Source organism: Onychostruthus taczanowskii, unplaced genomic scaffold (assembly GCF_017590055.1).
Source record: "Onychostruthus taczanowskii isolate IOZ18803 unplaced genomic scaffold, ASM1759005v1 scaffold4, whole genome shotgun sequence".
Classification (NCBI taxonomy): Eukaryota; Metazoa; Chordata; class Aves; order Passeriformes; family Passeridae; genus Onychostruthus; species Onychostruthus taczanowskii.
In genome coordinates this window covers 10,452,179-10,465,214 of record NW_024501459.1, presented here as the reverse complement: position 1 = coordinate 10,465,214, position 13,036 = coordinate 10,452,179, and the positions used below count along the sequence as shown (strand labels likewise).

General features: G+C 38.7%; 1 protein-coding gene across 1 annotated transcript in view; it reads right to left on the bottom strand.

Annotated features, from left to right (window-relative positions):
- Window positions 1-12,794, bottom strand: part of KCNB2 (potassium voltage-gated channel subfamily B member 2) — a 165,236-nt gene extending 152,442 nt beyond the window's left edge. Inside the window, exon 1 of the mRNA XM_041412861.1 lies at window positions 12,216-12,794. Within this exon, the coding sequence (XP_041268795.1) occupies window positions 12,216-12,794 (579 nt within the window). The remainder of the gene's footprint in view (window positions 1-12,215) is intronic.
- Between the last annotated feature and the right edge of the window lie 242 nt (window positions 12,795-13,036).

The window sequence follows — 13,036 nt, the reverse complement described above, 5'->3', positions numbered from 1 at the left end:
AATAGGCACTGAGATTTCAATACATGTAGATATTTCCTGATTATATTTCTCTTACTCCCTACCCTGTCCTTAGTCTTCTTTTCTGATGAACTCTTCTAGCCTCAGGGAAATTATCTGGTGGCTTGGACTGCCTATTTATTTTCTTTCTTTTTGCATCCTTACCATACAAATTAATGCCAGCTGTACAGCTGACATTAGGTCACTTGTACAAGGTGCAATTTAATTATCTAAATCGCATATATTATTCCAGCTAACATGCATCTTGCTCCTGATACAGATTTCCTGCCTTTGACACACAAGCCAGCCAGAGCTCTGACACGCTGCTCTGTCCCCAAGGCAGCTTGTCCCCAATCCAGGCTGCAGCCCAGCTGTCCCCAGAGCGAGGCCCCGTGCAGAGCCCTCCACTTGCCCAGGGCTGTCTCTGGTGAGGCTTCGTGAAGCACCAGCTGCAGTGCAGAGGCTGAGCTCTCATCATTACCAAGCCTGGGGTTTCCTATGGTCAAAGGAAAATATGGACATACACACCATTGTGCAGAAGAAGGAGAGTGCACCTGCACAACTTGGGCTACAGATCCTGTGTGGAACAGGAAGGAAAGACTGCTTTTGCTGTTCGGACACAACCTGGCTCTGTGCTTTTTATGTTCATTTTGATCTATTATCTCACTTCCCCTTTTTTTCAATACTGTAAATGTCCTTTAAACACTGTGTTTCAAAATAGCACCCTTAAGTCTAGAGCCTGGCTTATCTGTGAAAACTTACCAAATAATGAATGCCAAAGTATTTGACATAATTGAATAAATTTACAGCATTTTTCATCCACACAAAAATGTATCTTCTTTTTTTCTTACACACTAGATCAGTTTTAAATCAGTGCACACCAGAGTCAGTGGTTGGCTGCCCTTTTTCTATAAACACAGAGACCTCAGATGACTTAGGTGAACATCCCTCTGGAGGGAGGTTTCATTCCAGAGAAGCTAAAACAATAGTTATGATGATAATAAAAACTAAACATCTAGCAAAAAAATGTAAAAATGTTGTGAGATTCTTTTGTTTAGACCTAAAAAAAAAAGAAAGTCTGGCTTGACTTCTTATTGACTCCTTCATGCATTTACAATAGAGAAAAGAAAAATGTAGTTTTGGACGGATGGGAAAGGAAAAGGGGAAATCCAATTAAAAACCTCCATTCTTCTTTTGCATTTTACTTATGTAAACTCTGGGCAGGTTCAGTACCATTTCTGTGCCCAGAGGTGCTGTTTGTCTATGGCACAGCACTGAAGAACTGCTCCTCCATCCATTGTCACATGGTTGGAACAAGGAACGATTGCCAAGTGTGCTCCTGCAGCAAAATGATGTGCCACAGGGATCCACGACTGGCACACGTGCAAGTTGCTCCCCCTCTCAGGAACACTCGAGTTCAGCCTAGTTCCCAAGGGATAATACTCCTTTTCACACAACTGCAATATAAGAAAAGGTTCAGAGCTTTTGAAGGTTTTCTTCCCATATTCCTTTCTAAAAATGGAGGGGGCAAAGGCATCACAGAGATTTGCAGTTGTGCCTCCTGCTTGCAAGGTCCAGGTTCTCCTGCTGTTTGCATGCTGGCTTTCAGCTTGGCTTCACAAGCAGGAGACATCTGTGCCTGCCCCGTGCCCTTTCCAGCTGCTCCCTGCCTTCCAGTAAAGCCCTGGGGGAGGATGCTTCCATGAAAGACAGGCAGCAGCAAAACCCTGCCAGTAACTGCGCTCTCTTTACCACCTCTCTGTCATACACAGCCTCCTTCTCAGGAACACGGGCTTAGGGAAGGGCTGGGTTTTGTTTTTAAATCCAGTTAGAGAGGAAACTGATGCTGGAGTTACAAATGCTGAAGTTACATTAATCTGAATCATTATTGCTGAAATGCTTCACACACGTTATCAGAGATTCAGTGCAATAATGGATATTTCTAAGATTAGGTTTTTCCTTTCAATTTCATACCCGCCCAAACTAAAAAATTTGTTTTCAATTAACAACAGAAATCAGACTGAGAGGGGACACCTGTGAGTCAGACATAGCAACTCTCATCATCAAAGCATCTCATCATCATCAAAGGAAATTAATTTGCTTTCAGAAAAGAGGCGTATTTCAGAAGAGTTTATTCTTCACACAGACATTACTAAGATCAGTTACACAATATTGTAATAAGACTTGTCCCACCATTCTGTGTTAACACATACTAAGAATGCTTCCTAAAGAGCATATCTAGCCCTCATCTACTCCCTCTATAATACACTCATCAAGCAAATTATTTTTCAGTCCAAGAGCTCTCATCTCTATCAGCTACTCTAATTAAAAGACCTCCTCTTCAACTTACTTATTTAATCCAAAACTGCATATACAAGTATGTAGCAAACTGTGTTGATTCCTCCTAAATTCAACAGACTGAAGAAGCACTGAAAAGCTAAGAGGAATTATTCACCATTTCACTATTTCTGGAGTACCTACAGCATTTTGAGTAAATCTGTCATATGTAGTTTAGAATTAAATCCATGAACAGCAACCTCACCATAAGGCAGGAGAATATATCAATCTAAAATGCAGATTACAATACATTAGTATCAGGTTCACTGAAGCACATATTATTGACCTGAGTAATCTGTCTATCCTGCTTCAATTCTAAAAAAAGGCTGTAGAGTTCAGTGAAACAGGACTGGCCTCATACCTATGTACGTTTTTCATATTACGTATTTTGCCTTTTGCGCTAAATGCAGGTAGCCACGGCCTAAAGAACTTTGAAGTCAATGTTAGTGTTATGACTGAATTCAGGGGCACTAACCAAATTGTTCTGTGCTATCATCTTACAAAATGAAACTGTATGCATACATGTATAGACCACAGACCAAGATACTTTTGGAAGAGTTTTTTCAAATGGCATTTAACTCCACAAAATAATTTATATCAAATTTTTAAAAATATGATACACGAAAATACAAAAGCTTTGTGAAAGTAACAGCAATGGAAATGAGTTCCCAATTCTTCTCAGAATAAGCCTGTAACACATTTATACAATGTCAAAAGAACAGCCTTACCTACTTTATTTTAGCAATATTCACTGTTCTCCAGAAAAACCTCCCCCAAAGTCAAACACACTGGTGGATACTTGAGCAAAACAGAATACACAGGTCATCCAAGGATCCTTCAGAAAGCAATCCAAAAGGAGGCTGCAGCGCTTGGGAAAGAAACTGTGTGAATGTGAGTTTGTAACAACAAAGCTTGATGTCATTTCTGTCTGTCACAGAAATCCAACTGACTGAAAGAGTAGGAAAAATTGAACCATCTCAGGAGTTAGCCAAAAATACCATCCCCAGGAATACATGAAACCACAGCAAGCTTAACTGTCCCAAAGTATGCCAGCAGCAATCCCTTGCAAAGGGGCATTCTGCAAGTGGCCAGCGATACCTGAAACTGTCACTGCCACTCAGTTGTCCTTGGGATAGCTCTGGCTGTACCATACTGGAGCTTTTTAAAGCAATGTCTAACCCTTGTGGTTGCATCAAGAGGGACTCAATGATGGATGATGGAAGACAGTGAACTCTGGGTAACCAAAGTGCCCCAGCATCCTGCAATAAAGCTCATTGCTGCCTTGGAAAGGAAAGCTTCCCCTTTAAGAGATGTTTTGCAAAGAACAGCTCTTTTTCGACTTTTCATTATCTTATCTATTAGAGATGAGGACAGAATAGCTTAGAAAACCCTAGAAGATTTTATATTAGTTTGATGAAGCACCAGTTTTTAGGCAGAAGATTAGGGGAGCACAACATCATTTCTACAAGCAGCAGGCATAAAAGATTCTCAGTGAGGAATGAACTTGAGCCTCAGAGATCAGGTAAGACTAAACTCAGGAGTTCACCTTGTCATTCTGATAAAAGCTTCCTCAGACTTCAGGTCTGCATCCCATGGCTCCTGTCTTTCCCTGCATTTTAGAAGAAATCCTGTATGAATATTTATTACAAGTAGCTACACGATGATTTGAAAAATCAGCAAATATGATTCAGGCAGCTTGTAGGCACTTAAATACTGAAAGAAAACTACTGCTCTGATAGTTTCAGCCATCTCACATATCTTCTTGATGTGCAATATTGTGAGCAATTTTTTTTTAAATGGCTCAGCTGTCAGTATTGTATATGCTTATACATAGAGTATGTATAGGATAAACCCCAACAAATCCAAACACTTATTTTGGAAATAAAGGCTAGCTGGTAATATTTAGAATTAATGGTTACAGTGCCAAAGTAAACGTGTTTTTCAAAGATAACTTGCCCCCTCCCACAGCTGCTCAAAAGCACTTGAAGAGCTTTCTCAGCTGTGGTATGTGGAGTACCACATACTCACCTATAATGCTGCAACATTAACGTGGAAAGGATACTGCATATTTATGAAATTACTTAAAATGTAGAACTGTTTTCTGAGTCCCACCTAGTGTAAATCAAATTCATTCATCCCACTTGAAACCCTGGCCTTTTGTCATGCTTCCCCAAAAAGAGAATTACCAAGGCAAGTTAAGAGCAGACCACGGTGGCTTCATGTAAGGACTGTACTGGGATCCTGTTTTAATCTCAAAGTCACTTTGAAACAGCTGTGCCAGTGTCACCAGATTGTTTTCAATATTCCCCCAAAGGACCTGGTTTTCAGTGCTATGTGTCAAATATTCACATATCTTCATCAAATAGAAAACTCATGAGTCTGCCATATGTCATGATAAATACCATGGGTTTTTTTCTGAAATAAACAACATGCAACAGTCTGTTTGGCTTCCCAGTCACTTGGGAGCAACTTTTTGCTGTTCTGCATCTTGCAACAAAATCAGAGAGCCAAACAAAGGCCAGTTTTCTGGGGATTATATAGATTTGTTTTGCCTCAGCTCTGCAAAAGCCAGACAGAGCCTGTTTATCCAGACAATAAGATGCAGGCCTTTGTGTCCCATAGATTTTGTCTGGGTAATGTTTCATCACTTAATTTATTAGTGTATCTCCCTGACATCTGATTCCTTCCACATATCTTACATGAGAGAAGACAATACACTGGCAGCTGCTTATAAAAACATGGAACGGAAATGCAACATTTTTAGGACATACGATCTGGCCCTGGGTGGAGGGAAAGGCACAACAGCCTGGTCTGTCCCCTCAGGCATTGCACAGCTTAAGTGACATGTCACAGCCGAAAATCCAGTTTGTGAGATGCCTCTGATTTTGTGAGGGGCATGCTGTAATGCCCAAAACATCACCCTCCTAACCAGAAATACTGCAGTATATATTTTTAAAGATATGTAGCACCATTGATGCTACTCTACACTCAATAGATGGTAACAGCATTAAAAAAGGATATGATCGGCAGTAAAAGAAGCTGTTGTTGTAGTTAAATTACTCTCTTAAGTTAAATTAAGTTAATTTGCTCTCCTAAATTAAGGACGCAAGGTGCTGGCGTAATTTGGAATAAATGTTTTCTATACATTATAGCTGTTCTCATGCAGATGGTAACTGCTGGTAAATCACTGTAATATCATATATTCCAAATCCTAGTAGGTTTCTCTGTGCAAGAGCTGTTGTGTGATCCTGTGAATGGTTTCACAAGTTCAGGCATATTCTATTCATTACTTTAAAACTTTGTTTTGCAAAATATTACCAATTAGATATTATTACCAAACACGAAAAATGGATTTTCCCAATTTTTAAAATAATTATTCCTGCCTTTATTTTTCCCCCTTTAACAAGACTCATCATGAATCCCCTTTGATTTTCCTTAATGTATGCATAAAGCCAGAGTCAGTGAAGTCCCTTATCACAGCTACAGGAGTAAAGTTCTCATCCCTTTGTTCATACAGGGAATGGGGATATTCTCTGGTGCCAGTGCTTGAAGCCAGTGAGGGACTGTTATAATATGAGTCACTGCATCGCTGCCCTTGGCACTGCTTCCACAATTTCAGCATCTCTTTTACTGAGAATTAAGTGCCAATAAGCAATTCGGTTCAAAGGACATTTTACTCATCCCCACAGCAGTTCTTAGTCAGGTTTTTAATAAGTTTGCACACCACTGATAATATCTCAGGGCTGAAGGGAACCTGTATGTAACTGAGGTACTAAGCACCTCTGAAGCAAGACAGATCAAATGGCAGCTGTATTCCCATGACACTTTAAACTGACCAAAAATGCTGAATCATGGGTTACATGATACTTCATATAGGAAGTATAAAGAAGGTAAATAATCTTTTAATGACCAGCTCAGAAGTGAGCATATGAAAGTTCTTCAAACAAAATCAATTAACTACTGCCAGTCTTCTTTGTTCCTTGATATAATATCTATTGAAAAAGCAATAAATTCACTTATCTTTCAAGACATTAAAACACTTGAGTTATTAAATATGAATGACTAGGATCCAATATAATCTCCTTGTTTTACAGTCACATTGACTGACTTTATCGTTTGGCACAAGAAATAACTTCACCTTAAAAGCAAAGAGTGGTAATGAGTTTCCTTAGAATAAACAATCATGAAATGAAGACACCTATTTATTACCAGTGACCATTCTCTGTGCATTACTTACTTTCAGTGGACAAATTTCTATAAAGTATTGGGAGTGACAATGCAAATTATATCTTTCCTGGTAGTCCATCTGAATAAAGGTTTGTGACAGGATTGCCCCCAAAAATAAATTTAAACCAGAAGTTGGACAGAAGTTCAAGCCACATACCAGCTAGAAAAGAACACTTATCTCCAATGAATATCATGCCCTGAGGTATATCACAACATACCAATCATCTAAGTTTTTCTAAAGTGCTTTGAGTGTATATGGTTACCTTCAACCCAAAAGAAACCAGTAGCATACCATTAATCAGGGTTTACCCCAAATGAACACTGTGACAATCCAATTTATGAGGACTTGCAAAGGAAAAATGAAGTGTCCTATATGACACTCTGCTCTGTTCTGGTCATGCACAGTGACTCTGATAATTTCCACTCACTTAAAGATCACTTCTAAGCTGCTCTACAAGGAATAGGCATGAGACTCAGTGTGAATCATACATAAGATGGTGGAAAATAAGAATCAGGCCCCTAATGTAAAATAGGTGTCTTGCCTCTCTTGGCAAGTCATTCTGGCAAGCCCAGCCAAAATGCACATGTAGCTAAATAAATATTGGTGGCCTAAATCTCCTCTTGTGTGCTGCTGCTTTTTTTTTTGCCCACCCCAAAGGAATTTTTGTTCACAAAAGGGATTAGTTACTCAATATTGCACACAAAGTCCTCACAATTTCCAGTCAGGCTTGGGATAATTATACCTTCTGTAATCCACAATCCACTAGTTAGCTGATAAATTAGTGTGCTTTTTACAAAGAAGTAATACTCATGTTACAATTTGTAACACAAACCAAAAGAAAAATCCCCTGAAAACCAACCCAAAGAAAAATAGAAATCAATAAAATATGGAAAAATCAGCCATGCAGTGAAACAAACAGAATTAACAGAGAACACTTTCAACCCTATCAGGTTTCACTTTAAATAAAGCAAACCCCATACTGCAGAACACAAAGGCCAATGTTTTACCCTTCTGTGTATGTACATCAACAGGGGTTATGCAAAAAATCAAGGACAGAATGTGACTGAATAGTAATTTTTCAAATTACTTTGTACTACCTTTTATACTTGATCAGTTAGTAGTCTCGTTGAGTTTGATGCAATTATTCATAGGAGAAAAAATGACTTGCAGAATCAATCACAATCAATTACATCCTAGTTCAAAGTATTCAAAGGGGCAACATGGAATATAAAACACAAATTGGGAAATTTGTTGATAATGTTACTGTAAGGTAATTAAAATACTCTTGTAGATGAAAGGTGATATGTCACTATCAGGTATCTTTAGGCAGACATAGGGTCTTTCTTACTCCTGGATATTCCACTTATTTCTTGTTTAATTCACTCTATATTTACCATAAAACATGTTGACTAGAAACATTCCATATTTATTTAGGATTTAGCCCAAAAGAGCTTCATCAGTGTTAAAAACCAGAGAAAATAATCAGGCTATTGGACCCATTAAACAAGAATGAAAGGAAGAGCTCGTTCACTAACGCTTTGAAAGACATAATAAATGTATGTGTTCATTTGATTCACACTCATTCCAAAGTAAGGCTCCTTTGATTCTGAGGGCACTGCACAAAACAGTGTACTGCAGACACAGCTGACTAGGCATCAGCTCGGGTAGATGTCTCTTAATATGCCAGTTCAACAAGGTGCTGAACCATAAACACTGCTGCAATCCAGCTGCACAAAGTTCATATCTGACTGAAGTCAGTGCTCGTTCTGGTATCTGTTGAGGACTTCTGCATTACTGACAGGTTGGTCAGAGCTGCTGCTGCACTAAGGAGGCTGTTACAGTCCAGCAGCTGCAAATAAAAGATTAAATGATGGCTGATAGCATAAGTAATTTTTTTTTTTTTTAAAAAGACAGTTTTCACAAACTACTGGTTACACAATAAGTATAAATAAATGCCTGGTCTAAAAACTCAGATGTTACTCTGGACCAAAGAATGCCAGACTCATGCAAAACTCTGTGGTTTGGGGACCAGGCTTTGGGACTTTTCTGGGGATGTAAAATATGCAAAATTCCTGTCCCTCATAAATTCCAGCACTGCTTCTCATTCCATAGCTCTGTACATGTCTGAAATGGCTGGACTTCTGCACATCTTTATCTTAATCCTACTTAAAAAGCTTATGAATGAGAACACTGGAAAATGGAGGCAAATCCTGTTTTCCTCAGCTGAAATGTCCACTGAATTCACAGAAATCTTTCCTGGGATAAGGACTAAGCAAGAACTGCTGTACCTCTAATATTGGTGACTGAGATGAAGTGCACATCTGCATTTACTAAATTAAAAAAACTCAAAAAGTTAAGTGTGCCTGTACTGTGCAACAGTACTTGATCTATAATATTCCTTTTTTTACTAGCTAAACATAGTTTTAATTTCTTGCCACACATTCTTCTTGCTTTCTCCTATTTATTGTTGCATATCCTGTAAAATACATGCTGCTCATTCACTGTCACCTTGTTCTGTCTCACCTTGCTGTAAGTGAAGTCAGTGGCAAACCTTCACTGACCTCGAAAGGAGCAGGATTTGTCCTGAGATGCCTAATCCAAAGCAGGACTCCCTCTTAATTCAGTAAGCTTTGGATCAGACCTAGAAGGGCTCTTAACAGAATCAAGAAGTGGCAAGACACAGTCACATATCAAAACCACATCCCAGTATTTATCTCACATTTCTAATCTTTGATGTGAAAGGGATTTAAAAACGAAGCTGTTCCTGTCAGCTGCTTGGATGCCACACAGGATGTAAATGACAAGCACCTATAGGATATCTATGCACATTCATATGGCTTTATCTCTTCAAAAGGCAGCTAATATTTGAATATGAGGCTTATGGCAGTATTTCCTCACTTGCTTCCCAGCTTGCCACTGTCAAAATCCCACTATCCTTTCTACTCCTACAGAGGAAAGAAGATGGTCGTGCCTCTTGTCTCAGGACAAACTAGAAAATTATTAGATCAAACACACACAAAAAAAAAGAAAAATCTAAAAGACATGCTATCTAAACACTTCAGATAAAACCTTTCCACTGATCCTAAGGCAGTCTGTTTCAAAGTGCATCCAACTGATTCCACCATATCTTGTTTTATGTTACTTTAGGTCAAATGTGTTGTGATGGTCTTTGCTCTCCTTTATTCATTCAGCCAAGTTTCTATAGCTGTCAGAGCTACCACGGGCATATCTAACCATAATTTTGGCTCATATATGTATTTACAGACTGAAGGTGACTAGCTAGAGAAACTGAGTGCATGTGTTATGGTGATTTCTAGCTACCAGAACCACAGAAACCACATCAAATGGCATTAACTTAGACAAAAGGCAATTGAAATAATGAAAATCATTACAACATGTATATAAGTGCAATGTGAAACTCCCTGTAGCAAGAAAGATCTATAACATTGAATCAAATTAGGGCATGAAGGGAAAAGGAAATAAAAAGGTAAAAAATAATTATTTAGACATCTGGGGAAATTGAAGAAATAGCGACACTCATCTGCAAAATCTGAAAAGAAATCTGTTCAGAGTGACCAAAGGGGGATTTTCTTAAAAGCTCAGGGTCAGCCTAACTTACTTTAAGCAAATGCATCATGGGGCACTGTGTAAGTCATAAGAACAGTTTGATGAATGGCAAGCACTCGTGCAAGTTTAACCATCCTATATTTCTGCATTTATTCAATATGCAAATGAATGAAAGCGAGTCACAGGCAAAGAATGTAAAAATCGGTATATTACTTCTGTTTTATTCATCTGCTTCATCTTACTGTGTTGACTCCTACCTAAGTCTTAGGAAAACACTAATTAAGCATATGTCTCAAGCCTTAGAGACAGCTGCCTTCATTTCTGTGCATAAAAGAGAAAACATTTCACAACCAAATCTGCCTGCAGGATGTCTCTGAGGCCGTGTCCGTGGCCAGCCGCTCTGCCAGGTCGCATGCAGCGTGTTTCAGCAGTGTGGCTCAGACAGGATTTCCTCCTGCCCGCATCCAGGAGGAGAGGTCTGTTATGGAACACACTGGCGACGTTTCAAGGCATGCAGGACTGAGAAGCTGGTCCCCGAGTCCTGCAGGCAGTGCAGAAGCTGTGTCACAGAAGTGCTGGCAGGGGCTGAGGGATGTTAGCTTGCACCAGGGGATCGCGGGGTGTAACACGGCCTCCCCGAACCCTTTCTGGCAAAACTTATGCCCAACTGCTTCCCCTCTGCTCTTTCTCCTGGAGAAGAACATATGGCCTAGAATATGTATCTTGGAAGAAAATTTATTCATGTAATTTTCTAAAATATTCTGAATAAATTTATTCATGTAGTTTTCTAAAATATTCTGAATGCTTTCATTTTTCTCCTATAAGCTTTTATTCTGCTTACAAACTTTAAATTCTGCCACAACATTTTATTTAAATAAAGTAAGTTCCTTGCTTAAAAAGTTAGGTAGCTCACAATGAAAAATGAAAATTTAAAAAAAAAAGTGTATTGTACCTCAATAGTAAGAGTCACTATTGCAAGAAAAATCTTTGCCAGAATTCTCAATTTTTTGTCCATTGCAGCATCATTTTTTAATACTTACCTTGGTCCAAGAGCATTGCATCCAATAACAAACAACAACAGAAGAAAATAAAGCCACAGTTAAGCTTAACACGAACATCTAAACATCGAACATTTTCGTTTTGAGTCATACAAATTGGAGATGAGTTTAATTCCAAAATTTGCCTCACATTAATTAGAGCTTCACACCACAAAGAGAACAACCAAGTTCCTCAAGATGCAGGAAAATCTTTCTTTTAAATACCAGTACCAACATCTCTGTGTGCAGTCCCATTTCCACAACCAGGGTAAACTTTTCCATTGTTATCAGTGAGACTTCAGCCAACTTCCCTGTTTGAAGACAGCAGAACTGGACCCAGGATTCATCTGAATTTGTTCTCACTTCTGACTAAATATATATAAACTTTACACATATATATTTGTGTGTATGCACGTATAGAATATATACTTGTTTATATACATATACCTGTATACACATAAATATACATTACTATAAATATATATATGCATTAATATTTTAGCATTTTTATACAAAACATTCTAATTCTTGATTGCAAAAACATAGTATAAGAGAAAACATGCCATAATAAAGCCATGCCAGACCAGATGATGACTCTTTGATAGCTTATCCAGCACAACCTACCAAACACTGACACACTACAAATGCAGTGCCTGTAACAGGACAAGCAATACTGAAATGGGTGTTTGTCATAACCAAATACTTTTCTAACAAACAAGTAGATAATGTACTCTGTCTGCATTTTCATTGAAGTGTTTCATATGGAATGCATTAAGAATCACACAGATGTTTCTCATCACATACAGCAAAAGCAAAGTACAGTACAGTACAGTAGTTGCCTAAAAACAAATGAACTCAGCAGGGTTCCTTCTGCTGGTTTCAGTGGGATTTAGGACAGATTTTGGTGTTTTCACTTAATGATACGTAGATTTTTAGATTCTTCTTTTCTCTAAATATTTTAGTAGATGTTGTTGATTCCTACAAGTCAGATGCATGGGTCATGAAACCATTTTCTACTATTTTTATATTAAGCCTATTGTTTATCCTACCTTTGCTGCAACAGATGAGTTGGGTTTCTCAAGCAAGTCCCAAAGCTTCTTCCTTTTCTCTGGGCAGCAGGTATTATCAAACTCTTCCCCTTCTCTCTCTCGCAAGGTCTCTGCCTCTCTCCTCAGTTCCTCATTCATTTGCTCTTTCTTTTGATGGTATCTTGCCTGGCAGCAAGATTCTAGATATATTTCATCAATCCCCCAGTAATCAAGCTCCTGGCCAAAAGAGAGAGCACACATTTCTTCCATCATATGTAGTTTCCCTGTCCTGTAGAAATTCAAAATGGAAGTGAAAGCCCCCGGGTGTCGATCAAAAAAATACTCATTTTCATTCAGATTATAGTCATCACATACTTCTAACAGAGATTCATGGGTATTGCAGTCTCTGAGCTTTCCTAATCGTGTCCTTGGAAGTCTGTCCAAAGTCCTCCACAGCACTTCGTGGTTGAGTCCACCGACATTTATTTTAACTCTCCGTGAGCAGGCTTTGCTCCTAATGATCTCCACTGGTTCCGGAGGGAGAGAAAGGGTGGACCTTGAAGACTTTTTGGTGATCCCTGGTGGAGCTTTCTCAGCCATTCTGTAAAAGATCAAGTTGTAACACCAGAGTCTGGAGGAAAATGAGCTTGGAGACTACGAATATTTGGGCAGAATCCTCTTCAGACAGATAGCTCCATTCCTGAAGCTAGAAAAGACAAAAACTTAGAATATTTCCAGTACAATGCATCCCCCAATCTCTCTCTCTCTCTCTCTCTCTTTCCATACTTTCATATACAGATGAAAATTTAATGATTTTAATTTGCCCTCTTTATAGTGATATT